At 37.9% G+C, this 13,962-nt stretch overlaps 1 protein-coding gene across 1 annotated transcript; it reads left to right on the forward strand.

Annotated features, from left to right (window-relative positions):
- The first annotated feature begins 2,091 nt into the window (after nt 1-2,091).
- On the forward strand, nt 2,092-13,462 carry LOC120108262 (histone-lysine N-methyltransferase ATX5-like). Its single transcript, XM_039121844.1, is given in 23 exon segments — nt 2,092-2,136; nt 2,283-2,348; nt 2,440-2,505; nt 2,636-2,701; nt 2,767-2,903; nt 4,196-4,331; nt 4,763-4,847; nt 4,979-5,078; nt 5,213-5,337; nt 5,641-5,712; nt 5,715-5,785; nt 5,940-6,044; nt 6,461-6,525; nt 6,839-6,882; nt 6,885-7,039; nt 7,797-7,853; nt 7,936-7,951; nt 7,954-7,985; nt 7,988-8,026; nt 9,900-9,986; nt 12,259-12,333; nt 12,433-12,533; nt 13,105-13,462. Coding segments are annotated over 23 exon segments (1,836 nt in total). The 3' UTR covers nt 13,196-13,462.
- The last annotated feature ends 500 nt before the right edge of the window (nt 13,463-13,962 follow it).

Consider the following 13,962-nt stretch of genomic DNA (forward strand, 5'->3'; position numbering starts at 1 on the left):
ACCGGTCGTCCCTGGAGTCGGTCATCAACAACCGACGCTATATAAGCATCGGATGAGATCCGTACCCAAACCCACGCGCTACTTACGGCACCTCCCGCCCCCTCTCTCTTCTCTCTCATCGCTTTCGATTTCCCGACTCCGATTGGGATTTAGTTTTGGAGCCGGACGTCCACGAAATCTCCACAAAAACATTAAAAAAGAAGAAAAAAATAGAGAACGGCCAACAAGGCGCGTTGTATTCTCTCGTCCCATCAGCCCATCCAAATTCTCCCAAAGAGTTGGAATAGAGAATTAGGGTTTCTTTTCCCTCTTTCCTCGTAATCTCTTCATCTTTCGTTCTTTTCGGATTCGAGGTTTCTTAGGGTTTCTTTTTTCTTCTCGATCTCGTCGGGAATTTAGGGTTTCTCCTCCAGGATTTCGGTCTTCCTCCGCCGTTCTGGAAGGATGATCTTTGAGCGGAGTTCGAGAGCCCGAATGCCAAGCTTGAAGGCCTGCAACGCGGAGGGCGACTCGTTTGCGACGACAGGGAGGGGACGAAGAGAGCCGCCGGAAGCGGCGGAGGGAGGATGATGGCTCGTTTCCGGTTAAGATGATCGAGACGTCTCCCCTGACGCCGGGATGCCGTACGTTGCAGGGTTCCGGCGCGGGAGGAGCTGACCTGTGCGGCCGTGCGCGTCGTCCTGTGCACCGAGGTCTCCTGTTCCGGCGAAGGGAATCGGGGTCCGGGATGGGGGGAGCCGCGGCGCGGCGCCATTGTGCGGACATCAAGGGGGAGGGTCCAGGTGCTTCCTTCCCGTTCAGTGACTCGGTCCTCATTGACCCCTGGAAGAAGGAGAAACCCAAGGGGCAGGCTCGGACCCTCATTTCCATGATGCGGGTGGCGTTCTTGGCTCAAACAGAGCTTGAACTATAAAGGCGCCACATTTGTTACTGTAGAGCCCAATTCACTCGCATTGCTGGGGGAGGAACAGTGCTATCGGCCTGCCGAAATTTAAGTGCCAAGAAGTACTCCAGTTCTCACAGCACGCTTACATCCCTTAATGAAAGTCTGTTGGAGTGGAGGAGAAATATCGACCTTCAGTACCTTATGTGGAGAACCAATGGTTGGTCGTTCGAGCAAGTGGCAGTGGAATGTAGGTCTCGAAAGGAGAGTGCTGAGCGGAAGGCGGATGTCTACTGGCCGAAGATTTTGTTTTGGGTGATATAGTTTGGCGAAGTCGGGGAAGAAGTACCTGCTTGGCCTGCTATGGTGATTGATCCAATGCAGCAAGCTCCTGAAGTCGTTCTGAACTCCTGCATTCCAGAGCTCTCTGCGTGATGTTTTTTGGGTACTCCGGAAATGGAAATGGAAATGAAAGGGTAACCAGATTTGTGTTTGATACGGTCGTCTTGTTGATATTTTTTATACTTACTGCTGATATTCTATTTCGCTTTTGATCTTGTTTCACGTTTCTGCAATTAACGGTGTACAGGACTATGCAGGGTAAAACAAGGAATGATCTTTCCGTTTATAGACTATCTAGACAGGTCCGTACTGCAAGGTCTTAAACTTTAGAGAGTTTCTTCTGAAGTGGATCCTTCTGGAAACTACTTATTTTCATTGCTTTCAGGGCCAAACTCAGTTGTACAAGAACAAGTCTACAGTTTTAGGATGCTATCGAGGAGGCTTTCTTAGCTGAGCTTGGTTTCTTTGGAATTCAGATGGATGGGATGAATACAGCTGGGCAGTCTATTATAATCAATCTGTCCGTGGAGGTCTCCAAGAGGCCACTGATTCGAACCATTATCAGGAATGTCAACCACAGATGCAGGTATCTTTCTTTTATGGATAACCCAGAGGACACACTGTGACTTTTAAACATTAGGATGTTGGGTAGACATTTCGTTTCAATATTGAATTTCATGAAGTTCTAGTATTTCTTTTTCTTTTGCTGTTTCATTTCTGTGTTCCGGCAATAAATAATTGCTGTACAAGGACTTCTTTCTGAATTATGTGAATTTAATTGTTTTAGTTTTCTTTGTAGGCTGTAAACAAATCAGGACCTCATTGTGAAATTGTGGGTTGAGTCTTCCTTCTAAAAGTGCAAAAAAATGAAACATGATTCAGAACAATTACTATGTAAACATTGTGCTAAGGTTTGTATTAATATGCTTCAACAATGTCTTCTTTTAGTGCGTTTATCTTTGAAGTCTGCTTAGCAGTTGGACAGCTAGTGTTGCTTGTATAGCTTGTCTAAAATGTTGTACAATGTTTACAATTGTGTACTTTGCTCTTTTTGCAGCTTTTAAAGTCCAAACAGTATTGCGGTATATGCAAGAAAATTTGCATCACACGGATGTGGAAATTGGTAATAAATGTACCTGTTGAGTGAATCTATTTGTTATTTATCCTCCACTGATAGAAATGTGACAAGGCTTTTATTTGGACTTCCAAATTAGGTTTGTTGTGATGGATGTCAAGTTTGGGTTCATATAGAATGTGACAAAACATGCGGTAGCCTAAAGGTATTTTTTCCCTTAATCTTGCTTTAGTCATGCTTCAATTATAATTTGACAACATTTTATTTTTTCTTCAAATTTGTGCTGTCTTGAGTATGAGAGTGGTTTTCACTGATAGCGTATGTTATTTTTATAGGATCTGGAAAACACTGATTACTTTTGCCCTGATTGCAAGCCAAAGTATTTTAAATTATCTGATACAGTGAAAAGCATTCAACATTAGGTACTACTTCTTCCTGACCGTTAGCCATTGGACAGTAATGTTGGATGTACCTACTGATTTTAACTAATGATGCTTGCCTTCTGAACAGATGTGAGAACAGCAGTTTGCAACACAGACTTCCTGAGGAGATGATTGTTTGTTGTTGTGGTATTGAAGGGATATATTTACCAGAGCAGCATGTGTAAGCATCAAAGTTTGTTGACTCGTATTAAAGACAAAATATAGATAACTCTTTCTTGGCAAAGCATGAATTAAATAAGCCATATTGTTACTTAAATCACATGGTTTCTTTTCTATATATGCTGGTTTGAAATATGTATTGGCAGACTAATTAGGCTGTCAATTATATTTTCTGTTGCAATGATTAATTATATATTTTCATTAACACTAGTTGGTTTAGTTCTGGCGGTATGCAACTCTGTTAATGTATGTTGGAGCAGTCACCACCTTTTTCATATATCAAGCAGTTAGAATATAAGTGGATTAATATAGCATGAGATCCTTATTTAATAAGGTAATTGGTAATCTTGGATAGGCAAGTTTGTCTTCTTTGTCAAATGATGAATAAAACCAAATCTCATGAAAAAAAAGGACAACTAACATCTTGGCCTTGAATGAAGTTTGGAATCAACAAACATGTAATATATGGCAGAAGCTTTCTTGCATAAGAGTTGTTTATTAAACTAGTAAAGATAGCCATGAATTTGGTGATTCATGACCTGACCACGTTGTTCATGTATAAATTGATCATTACTTTGCTCTGTTTTTCCCCTTCTCGTACTTTATCACTTCTGTCTTGTCTACCAAGATACCTGTGGATTTCTTCATGGGCATGCATAAGATCAAACACTTTCAGTGTCTCTGGGCACCACTGTCTGCTTTAGTGTGGACGTGCTTTGTTTTTCTCATGCACATGTATATTATTTCCAGTGCTTTCTTCTCAAGTTTCTTTATGGAGCTCACTTCCAATTCTTGTTTCTTAACTTTCAATGTTGAACTAAGTTGAGGCACATCTCATTTTAAGGAATCCCAGCATCTTGGATAAATTGAAGCAGACATGATTTCATGCAATATTTTTGTGACAAGGTGCATACATTATAGGGGCTGCTATGATGCAAGTTTTGTTAATATAGTCCAAATAGGAGGATCTTGATGGAAGTAGAGAGGGAGAATGGAATTCAAAATTTAACTTTCTTTGATGTAGTTTTTTGTTCTTCATGGCTATAAACATTGAAGATGGACTCGCATAGCTGATCAAAATTGTGGGATGTAATATGATTATGATTTTCCCATATTATTAATTTTTCATTCAGGGGAGGGTTTATCAGATTATTGGATGGCTTGGCCTTGTATGCTAGTCTTTATGGCAGAATCTAGTCAAATGTTTTGTTCAATTGCTTATTATTTTCTTTACAAATTTATGTATCTTGCATAGCTGTGTATTAACTATCAACATTTAAATTGGTTTTGTAGGGTTTTATGTCAGTGTGTGGCTTGCAAGACAAAGAAGTCAACACTTTGTGAGTGGGAACGGCATACAGGTTCTAGAAGTAAAAATTGGAAGATTAGTGTTAAAGTCAAAAGTACAATGCTGCCACTGGGAAAATGGGTTTGTATTTGATGAAGATACAGTATTTTCTGATTAAGTTTACAGCTTCCATGGACCATCATTCTTTTTTTCTTTTTCTTTTTCTTTTTTTCTGGGAAAGCATTGCACACTTGTTTCTAGCTCAGCTTTTTCTTTAGATGAACATCTCATAACTTGTAAATTAAGTCCTTCAGGCGGAATCCATGATCATAAGAATTGGACAGAATCTCTACTCGAAGCTCTTAATCATTTTATGCTGGTTATTTATAATACTGATATATTTATATATTTGGTTTCTACATTGCCATTATTCTTCGAATAATAATAATATTTTTCAAGATATGTTGCTATCCAGTTGGTGTAAAAGTAGAGTTTTGCTGAATGAAATGTTCTTATAGTTGAGAATCTGGTATATTGCTTTGAATGTTAACTTTGATCATGGTATTGTGCAGATAGAACAATATGGTGGGTCTTCTGCAAACCATGCTAAATGCTTACCTCCAAAAAAGAAACAGAAGCTTATAGCATCACTGCAGGGTACAGCACTTCTCAAATGTTACTGTTCTTCTAATTTAGCAACTTGTGTTAGCAATTGCTACACATATGCCCGTCACTCCCGAAATCCTTACTAGACAAACTAATTGTGGTTGTGATTTTTTTCTTGACAGAACCATATGATCCAGTGTATGCTAAATGGACAACAGAGCGTTGTGCAGTCTGCAGATGGGTTGAAGATTGGGATTACAATAAAATCATTATCTGCAACAGGTAGGCAATCATTTCATCATCTGGGTTTTTAGCCTACTCTGCCACTATTTCTTTTCTTGGGGTCCAGGCTAAAGTTAAAAAGATGATGACAGAACTCTTTAGATAATCTACTATCAAATTCATATAATTTCCAGATGCCAAATAGCTGTCCACCAGGAATGTTATGGAGCACGAAATGTACAAGATTTCACGTCCTGGGTTTGCAGGGCATGTGAAATGCCTCTGCATAAATGGGAGTGCTGTCTTTGTCCTGTAAAAGGTATTTTTCGATATATTTCTGAATTTCCATCTTATTATGTTTGTATTATTCATCTGTTATGAACAGATGTCTTTATTTTTATAAACAGATGCCTCTGCATTACAAACTGAACAAGTTGATCTGGTTGCTATCTTAATTTCCAAGTCATATGTGAAAATCCTGTTGGATGCCCTATGTTTAGTTATTGAATTTGTCAATGACACAGTTGCTTCACTGTCTATTTAGTTGGCGAATTTGCTGCATGTTTGATTTCCATTATGAGTACATATAAATCTTAATAACTTTGCCTGTGTTATTTCATAGGGGGCGCTTTAAAGCCAACAGATGTTGATTCTTTATGGGTCCATGTTACATGTGCCTGGTTTCAGCCAGAAGTTCTTTCTCCAGTGATGAAACCATGGAGCCTGCTGTTGGCATATTGAATATTTCTCCACAATCATTTACTAAGGTTAAGATGTTATTGTGGTGATATGATCTTTTAAATAATTGTCCTCTGTAGTTTTCTACAAATATAACATGGCATCGTTCCAATACAATTTCACGAGCTTGTAATTTTGAAATAAGATGATTAAATTACTGATTTGTTTTCATTGTGCCTGCAGACATGTGTGATATGTAAGAAGATGCATGGTGCATGCACAAAATGCTACAAGTGTTCCACTTATTATCATGCAATGTGTGCATCAAGAGCAGGGTATCGCATGGAGGTATTGACTGATCATAATGAAGATGAAACATATCGTACTGTGAAAATGCTAACAAAATTTTTTGAACTAGTAAGCTAAAGGGAAATTATTTCAATTCTTTTCTTGGGTTTGTCAAGCATGTGAGAAAAAACCATAATAATAACTTGATTCCTCCTACAAATTTTCCCTGAACGCTCTAGTAAGGCTTTTTATTTTTATGTCGTGGTGATTTAGGACCCTGAATTCTGAGTAGGGATGTTCAATGTGCAAGTCATTGAACTATGACTTACACAGTGATTATGCATGGTCTGTAAATGCAACTTTTTTACATTATAAATGTTAGATCATCATTTTACATTTCCCCCCTTTTGCTATATCATCATTTTGATAACTAGTGGAAAAGGATGATTGAACTACATTTGCTTTGACAATTGCAGTTGCACTGCTTAGAAAGAAATGGGAAACAGATAACACAAATGGTCTCATATTGCGCATTTCACAGGTAAGATTTTCTGGATCATGATATTTTGTAATTAAAATCTTTCATATGGCTGTTTGGACCTCCCATGCGGTCTTTTTCTGCACTCTTCTAAGCATGATGAAAAGCGACCTCTGGATGTTGAATACTCCATTGCATTTCAATTTGTACAGTACAGCTGGCAGCACTTGTTTGCATTAATATTAAAAAGCAGCATGCTGCTGCTGCTGCCATTATTTGCAGGGCAATGTATAAAGCCTGCAGTTAAAATTGGAGTTATTGGAATTTCCTGTATATCATATTTCAATTAAGATGAATTTACCATTTTCTGTGGCAGGGCTCCAAACCCAGATACTGTCTTGATTGTGCAGACACCAGCAGGTGTTTCTCTACCAAAAATTTGCTCCAAAATAGTGAGAAGCAGACTGGTTCGAGACTGATTAGGAAGGACATCACCCAGGATGCAGCCCTACCTACTTCACCTTCTGAATCTTCATCTGCTGCGAGGTGCCTGATTTACAAAAGGATAGACACTAAGGTATGTTACTGGAGATCTTATTCTTGCCGATGCAGAAGCACTTTTTGTTTGGGAAATTGGATCTAAAAATTCTGATGTCTGAGTGTTTAAATCATTCAGATGTCCTTTAAATGCTGAACACTTAATAATAATGCTCCTATGGCAATTTTTAACACGGTTACAAATTCTTCATTTTATCTTTCCCCCCTTGATAAAGATTGTGGTTTCTGGACCTTGTTGAGTCTGTCACTTTGCAACCTTAATGTCATTTGATTCTAAATTCTTGTACCGGTAACCATTTAACTTTAGTAAAACAGACAGATAGGTTGCTACATTTTTTCCTTAGACCATGCAAATCTCGTCATAATCTTCATTTGTTACATAGAGTATAGCATCTATAGAACATAAGCATGTTTGGACTTATCTTTGAATAATTTGGCTAACATTTAATGCTATAAGATGGAGTTTCTGTATACTTGTTGTGTTGGTTAATATTGCAGTTCTAGTTTTATTTTTCCTTCTTAAATCATTGTGTGCTTCTCTACCTATATTAAATTCCTATATTAAATTGTTTATCTGCTTTTCAGAGAAAACAAGAGGAGGCTATTGCCTGCCATGTGATGGGGCCTCGCCACCATCCTTTGGATGCTATTGAAATTTGAATGCTCCTTAGGGTAATTCTCCGTTCAATACACATGTTATTAGTCTTCAGATCCTTCTGATTTAGAGAGTGATAATCCATGGAAATTTTAAGATACTCCTTTGATCTTGTGAACAGGAAGAGAAGGATCCTAAATCATTTTTGACATTCAGGGAACGCCTTAAATACTTGCAGGTAATTTCTTCTTCATCTACATTTTCTTTCACTGTACAGTTTTTTTTATTCTCATTAGTTCTTTGTTTGCTCATGTCTCCAGTCAACTGAACACAGTAGGTCTGCTTTGGTAAGTCTGGAATACATGGGATGGGGGCCTCTTTGCCCGTCGGAACATTCAGGAAGGAGAAATGGTACTACTTTCAACTATGAAGTACTCAGAAGTTTTTTTTTTGAAAAATTTAGATATCATTTTGATTTTTTGCCTCAAGATATAGCAGTTGATTCGGTGCTGTGGACTAGGTAGAGATCATGTAATTAAGCATGAAATTTGTTCAAAACCTTTAATCTGTTGATCAGTCCTTCTAGGATGATGTAGAAGCTTGCTGCTTATTGCTGAACAATATGATGATTTATTTGTATATGATGTTATTATTCTGCTGCTATCTTTTGAGATCATAATACTTTCATTTACGACTGGACTGTAGTTAAAGTATCTTAGTTGCAAAACTAAGTTGTTCTAGAAAAGATAAATCATCATATAAACATGTACATTGTCAAGTAAAAGTTCATACAGCATTGTACACTGAAGAGCATTTTTTTTAGCTGTGCAGTTTTAAGGATCAATAATGATCAATTTTTTTCGCTAATGAGAATCATTTTCCTTGTTCATGTAGTAGAAGAGAGGGGAACATCTCAGTACTTTCATCTTCTTTATACAAAATAGATTCTGAACTGCCTTTCTCCTTCTCTTTTTCGGACAAAAGACAAACAGGGGGTTGAGAATATTTGCCTTGTTCATGCAGTAGAAGAGAGGGGAACAGCTCAGTGCTTTCATCTTCTTTATAGACAATAGATTCTGATCTGCCTTTCTCCTTCTCTTTTTTTGGAGAGAGAAACAGGGGGTTCAGCATAGGCCAACTGGTTAAGGATATAATTCAAAAATTCTCTAGGAGACTATATCTGCTCTTACAAGACCAAAGATCTACAACTTGTTCCAAGTTATTTGCATCTTCTTTCTATTACTCCGTCCACTCCGGAGTCTAAGCTTTCAATTTCATACTCACCTGATGCTTCTTCTCCCCTTAACAAAGTTTTCACTTTTACTCTCAAGTCTCAAGTTACAAGAAGCCACCTAGAATTATCTAAAAAGATGGAGCCAGATTGCAACTCGATTTCCTTCTCCTCCTTCTCTATTCAAGGAGGATTCTGTACTTGTATCTCTGTGTGGCATGAGGAAAAAATTACCACCCTTGATTTTGGAAAATACCATTAGAAATCTAAGTCCATTTAAGTCGATGATGTTATCTACAAGTGTTCATACATGAAAAGTAATAATGCTACATTTGTTTTCATTGTTTCCATTGTAATGCTAGTGAACAGGCTTATGGGAAATAGGTAAATGTGAGGCTTGGAGGAGAATGTATCTGAGATTAATAGGTGGATGTCATGCTCTAAGAGGCCCAGAGGTAACAAAACACATGCATGGATAACAAAATGTTTGATGGGCTTGACACTTTCCATTCACATTGTTAGTGAAGCTTATATTTTTGGTTGGCATAGGCGTTGGTGGTGATAGAAATATCTTCTTTGCCTTCCCATTATGTCAGATTCAGATGTTGCTTCACTCAATTGTCTTAATCTAGGGGGATTTGAATTCGTAGTCTTGACATCTTTTTATTACGCTCAAGAATAGGAAATTAACTTAATTCACTGAATTGCTTATGTTCATCTTTTGTGAAAAGTTTCAGATTTGAATATCCAGACACAGATGCACCCATCATTATTGAGATGCTTATGATTGTCAATGCTGGAAGCTTTAGATTTAAGCCAACCGCACCTGCCCAATGCCTGCCCATAACCATAGCCACCTGATCACACATCCCAGCACCACCATCACACCACACCCTCACCTACCCACTATGAATGAATTGAATGCATATGGAGATGACATGTACATATATGGATACATACACTTCAATAGTCCATTTTGCTTAGTCACATATGAATAAAAGAAATACCCTTGATTTCTTAAATTGGACCTAACAAACCTGAGATTATATTCAGGTGGTTGAATATCGCGGTGAGCAGGTAAGACGCAGTGTTGCGGATCTAAGGGAAGCACGTTATCGGCTGGAAAAAAAGGATTGTTATGTGAGTCATCCTACGTCTAGCTTTCTGGCTCTGTTCTTTATACAACATAAAGTTCTAATGAAGAATGAACCTATGTTGAATTATTGACTTGTTAATTGTTATTTTACATATCTCTGCATCTTTGCTTGTGCGTATACAAATTTGTGCTTGCATGCTTTCACACTTTGTTGAGCAAACATGCAGATTCCACCTGTTTTATTTCTAAGGTCTAAGAAGAAGCAAAAACTGAAAGCGAGGTTCAGACCGAACCAGATAGAAAAACTGATGCAACAGTCTTCTTCCTAGGGAAAATCCTTGAATATACCTCCATTCCCTGATCTTCCAGAAGAAAGCTGGCCCAGCCATCTCATGCATGCATCTACTTTTTTTTTAATTTATTCTTGGTCTCTGTTCTGTCAGTGACATTTAAACTTAATGAAGAAGCATAAAAGGTCCCATAGAGCCAGCTGAATGGCATGTTGGGAAGTATCTTTCACTGTTTCACTTGATTTGACTGCAAGATAAGCAGCTCTCCTGCAAGAATTTTCCTTGTTTTAAACTATCATCGGTTTTCAGCCAACAAAATGCACTTACCTTCAACAGAGAGTCTCTGGCGTATCTTGTATATGTGATAGTACCCAAAATTTTGAAAAGCTATAGAATTCTTCATGTACTAGTTCTTGACATTCTCATTTCTACCTATTTGGCTGTAGATTCCAAGCTGCAGGATTCTAGAAGCATATTTGCTTCATTGGCCAATGGGTTTTCTCAACTTTATGTAAAATTCATTCATCAATGAAACTCTCCCATTGTGCTTCCACCATTCATGCCTCCACTCCAAGCAATTCAAGAGAGTGGGAAATTGAAGGACTGAAGGAGCTTTACTCGCCTATATATGCTTTCAGAAAGGGTTTTCTTGCGAATACTAAACTGCCTATGTACCAGAGCGAAAATAATAGCATTTTTAATTACTTATTAAAAATTCTGATACCCTTATTCTACTTCTGGGTTTAAAAGCTTCCTCTGAGTATCTTTTCCAATACCATTTTAAAATAATCGCAACCCAGGCCTCATTTTCATCTGCCAGCTTCTGTCATAATTCTCCTGCAGGGTGAGACTCATTTCCCTAGTATCAACAAGTTTAAGACCTTTAAATTCTTTTCTTTTGCCAACCTTCCAATTCATCAAATTATATTCTTCCCACCTGTGGAATACCCTCTCCACAAGAAGTTACTCCTGATTCTGATATCCTAATTATGTACTTCCATGGAAAAAGGCTCATATAATGAATTTTTAGGTTGCTGAGAGCTGAGTTATTTGATGTAATTCTTCCCTCTGATGTTACTAGATTCTCTTTCCATCAGGCAAGCTTCTATGTGTACTTTAGCTCTGTAGCATCCAATCTCTCTTTCTAGTTTTGCAGCCTTGGTGGCAGGCCCAGTAGTTCTCTAGATCCTCTATTGACAATCATGTAGGCTGTGCCATCTCCAACGCCTTTGCTTCAAATCCCTTATCCATAACCACTGCTTTTGTACAGTTGTTTGACATTTGCAGACATTCATGAATTGATTTGTGCAAACATCCAAGAGGCAACAGCAACAATAGTAGGAACAACACCACCTCCAAGAAACAACAGCACCATTTATTTAATTGATTATTGTACATTGAGTATGGATGAATGAGTAAAAAGATTGTGGATCATTTTATAGCAGACTTAATTAGGAGAATCATTCAGCAAATGAAGCTTTGGGAGTCTATAAGCTAATGAAACAAAATAACTTCGCACTGATTCAGATGATATTGTAAGTTTGTAACTATGCCTATCATGGTCTATGTCCTTGAATTCTATGCACAAATTCTTCCTAACAATTTAATCACGGAGTATTGAAGTAAATCATCACATTACCATATCACTCGAAGTTTCTTTGCCTACTCTAGAGTATATTGCCAGTCTTGCTCTCCCAAACTTGCTCATTTTTGAATCTATCATTTCAAGATTTTTAGTTTTTCCACTTTTTTATTTTTATTAGCCAGCAAGGTTCATATTGATAATCTTGCAGTAAAGCTACTGGCCCGAACCTCTATTGGTTAAAAGCTTGTTCATGTCTCTCTCTGATGATTAGTTAAACTCATAATGTACAATCCCTTATTGATCTCGACCATGTGCATATGTTTGGAGTGCATGTAAGCAGTGCCGGAGAGCTTTTCTGGAAAATCTTTTATGGTTTACTACAAATTGGCTTTAGCTTATGCATTCTTTATAAATAGTTGTACCATCTATTTTCTTTTGCAGCTTTTTAAAATCAGTGAAGAAGTGGTGGTTGATGCTACAGATAAAGGAAACATAGCACGCCTAATTAACCACTCTGTAAGTCATGACAACAATTTCCTTTTCCTTGATTAAGATTTTGATAGAACAGATTACTAGAATTATCTCTACTCTGACATTTAAGGGTTTTTGGTGCAGTGCATGCCCAACTGCTATGCAAGAATAATGAGTGTTGGTGACGATCAGAGCCGGATTGTACTTATCGCCAAGAGGAATGTTTCTGCAGGCGAGGAGTTAACGTATTGCTTCTTTACTTACCTCTATAATCTCTAATCTTAGTTTAAATTTGGCTCTTACTTGAGAAATAACAAACCTGCTGCTGTGGAATTTGAAAACAGCTTCAATCATTCTTAAGATCCATAACTTTGGGTTTAGATAAAGTGATATTGTAACTAAAAGTAAGAAATAAAAAAATTTAATCAGGCGAGTGCCTTTTCTTCATCAGCTAACCAATTCAGCAGGTCACTCTGTTGGTCAACAGTTACATTTTTATGCAGTCTTGTCCTAAAATGTCTTGCCCTTGCATCTGTATTATCATGATTTGGCACTGTGTGACAGGTATCGAGTCTTCTTTTTTTAGTCAATGAAATTTTGAAGCTGTTGATCTTGAGTGAAAGAATACTTGTGGCACATTAAATGAGTGCTAGTGCTCACACTTCATAATTTTTTCCGTACTTTTCCCAAGATCTGTTATAGAATGACTGGCTTGACGGGTGACATTGTGCTGTCTCATTCATGCTATTCTGCCAATATGGTTAATATCCCATAAATGATCTTTAGGCTAATCAGTTGCCGTCCTCCTTGCTGTAGGTACGATTACTTGTTTGATCCTGATGAAGCTGAGGAATGCAAAGTTCCCTGCCTCTGCAAAGCTCCAAACTGTCGGAAATATATGAATTAGGCAGTTGTATATTACCATTTAATTCTTCGACATGGAAGCCAATATTACCATTTAATTCTTTGACATGGAAGCCATTCTTTTGTCATTGAGATTTTCCACTGCTAAAGTTAGATGAATCTGTATTTTATTTCCAGATTGTTTAATAAATATCAAGCTACATCTCGAGGTTACTGACATTCAGAAGGGTATCATCACCATTGTAAATTGCTTACTCTAATGTACAAACTACAGGATTATTGTCAATGAAGCATTTTCTTAGATTTTCCCCGTTGTTGGTCTTTGTTTGATCCACCTTGGTATCCTCCTTTTTTCTTCTTGGAGAAGTGGGGATCCTCCTTGGTTATCTTTGGAAACTAGATGCTGGTGGTGACAATGTTGTCTGAAGTGCTCAATGTGTGTCTACGTCATGGGTTTCAGAATTGGTGGCCCTGTGGAGAAGACGTAAATTGAATGTTTTATCAGCTTTATTAAATCAGATCGTAGTTACCTCCATCGGCGAGCCCTGAGCATTTGCATCTATAATGTGGAGGGAGGGTGCGTGGAAGGGCATCAATCGAGTCATCCATATCATCCAACATTCAGAACATTGTGATGGGTGGAGGATAACTCGTTTGCAGTCATCAGGTGGTCAGCATGAAAGGGTAAAAGCCCAACTGTTTACTTCTCTTGTTTCAGATGTATCATCTCTCTATTTAAATACTCATGCGTACAGGGAGGCCAGCCACGTAGCTGACATTTAATGGTTAAAGTTAGATGCAGTATAATAC

This window comes from Phoenix dactylifera, unplaced genomic scaffold, assembly GCF_009389715.1.
Source record: "Phoenix dactylifera cultivar Barhee BC4 unplaced genomic scaffold, palm_55x_up_171113_PBpolish2nd_filt_p 001240F, whole genome shotgun sequence".
NCBI lineage: Eukaryota > Viridiplantae > Streptophyta > Magnoliopsida > Arecales > Arecaceae > Phoenix > Phoenix dactylifera.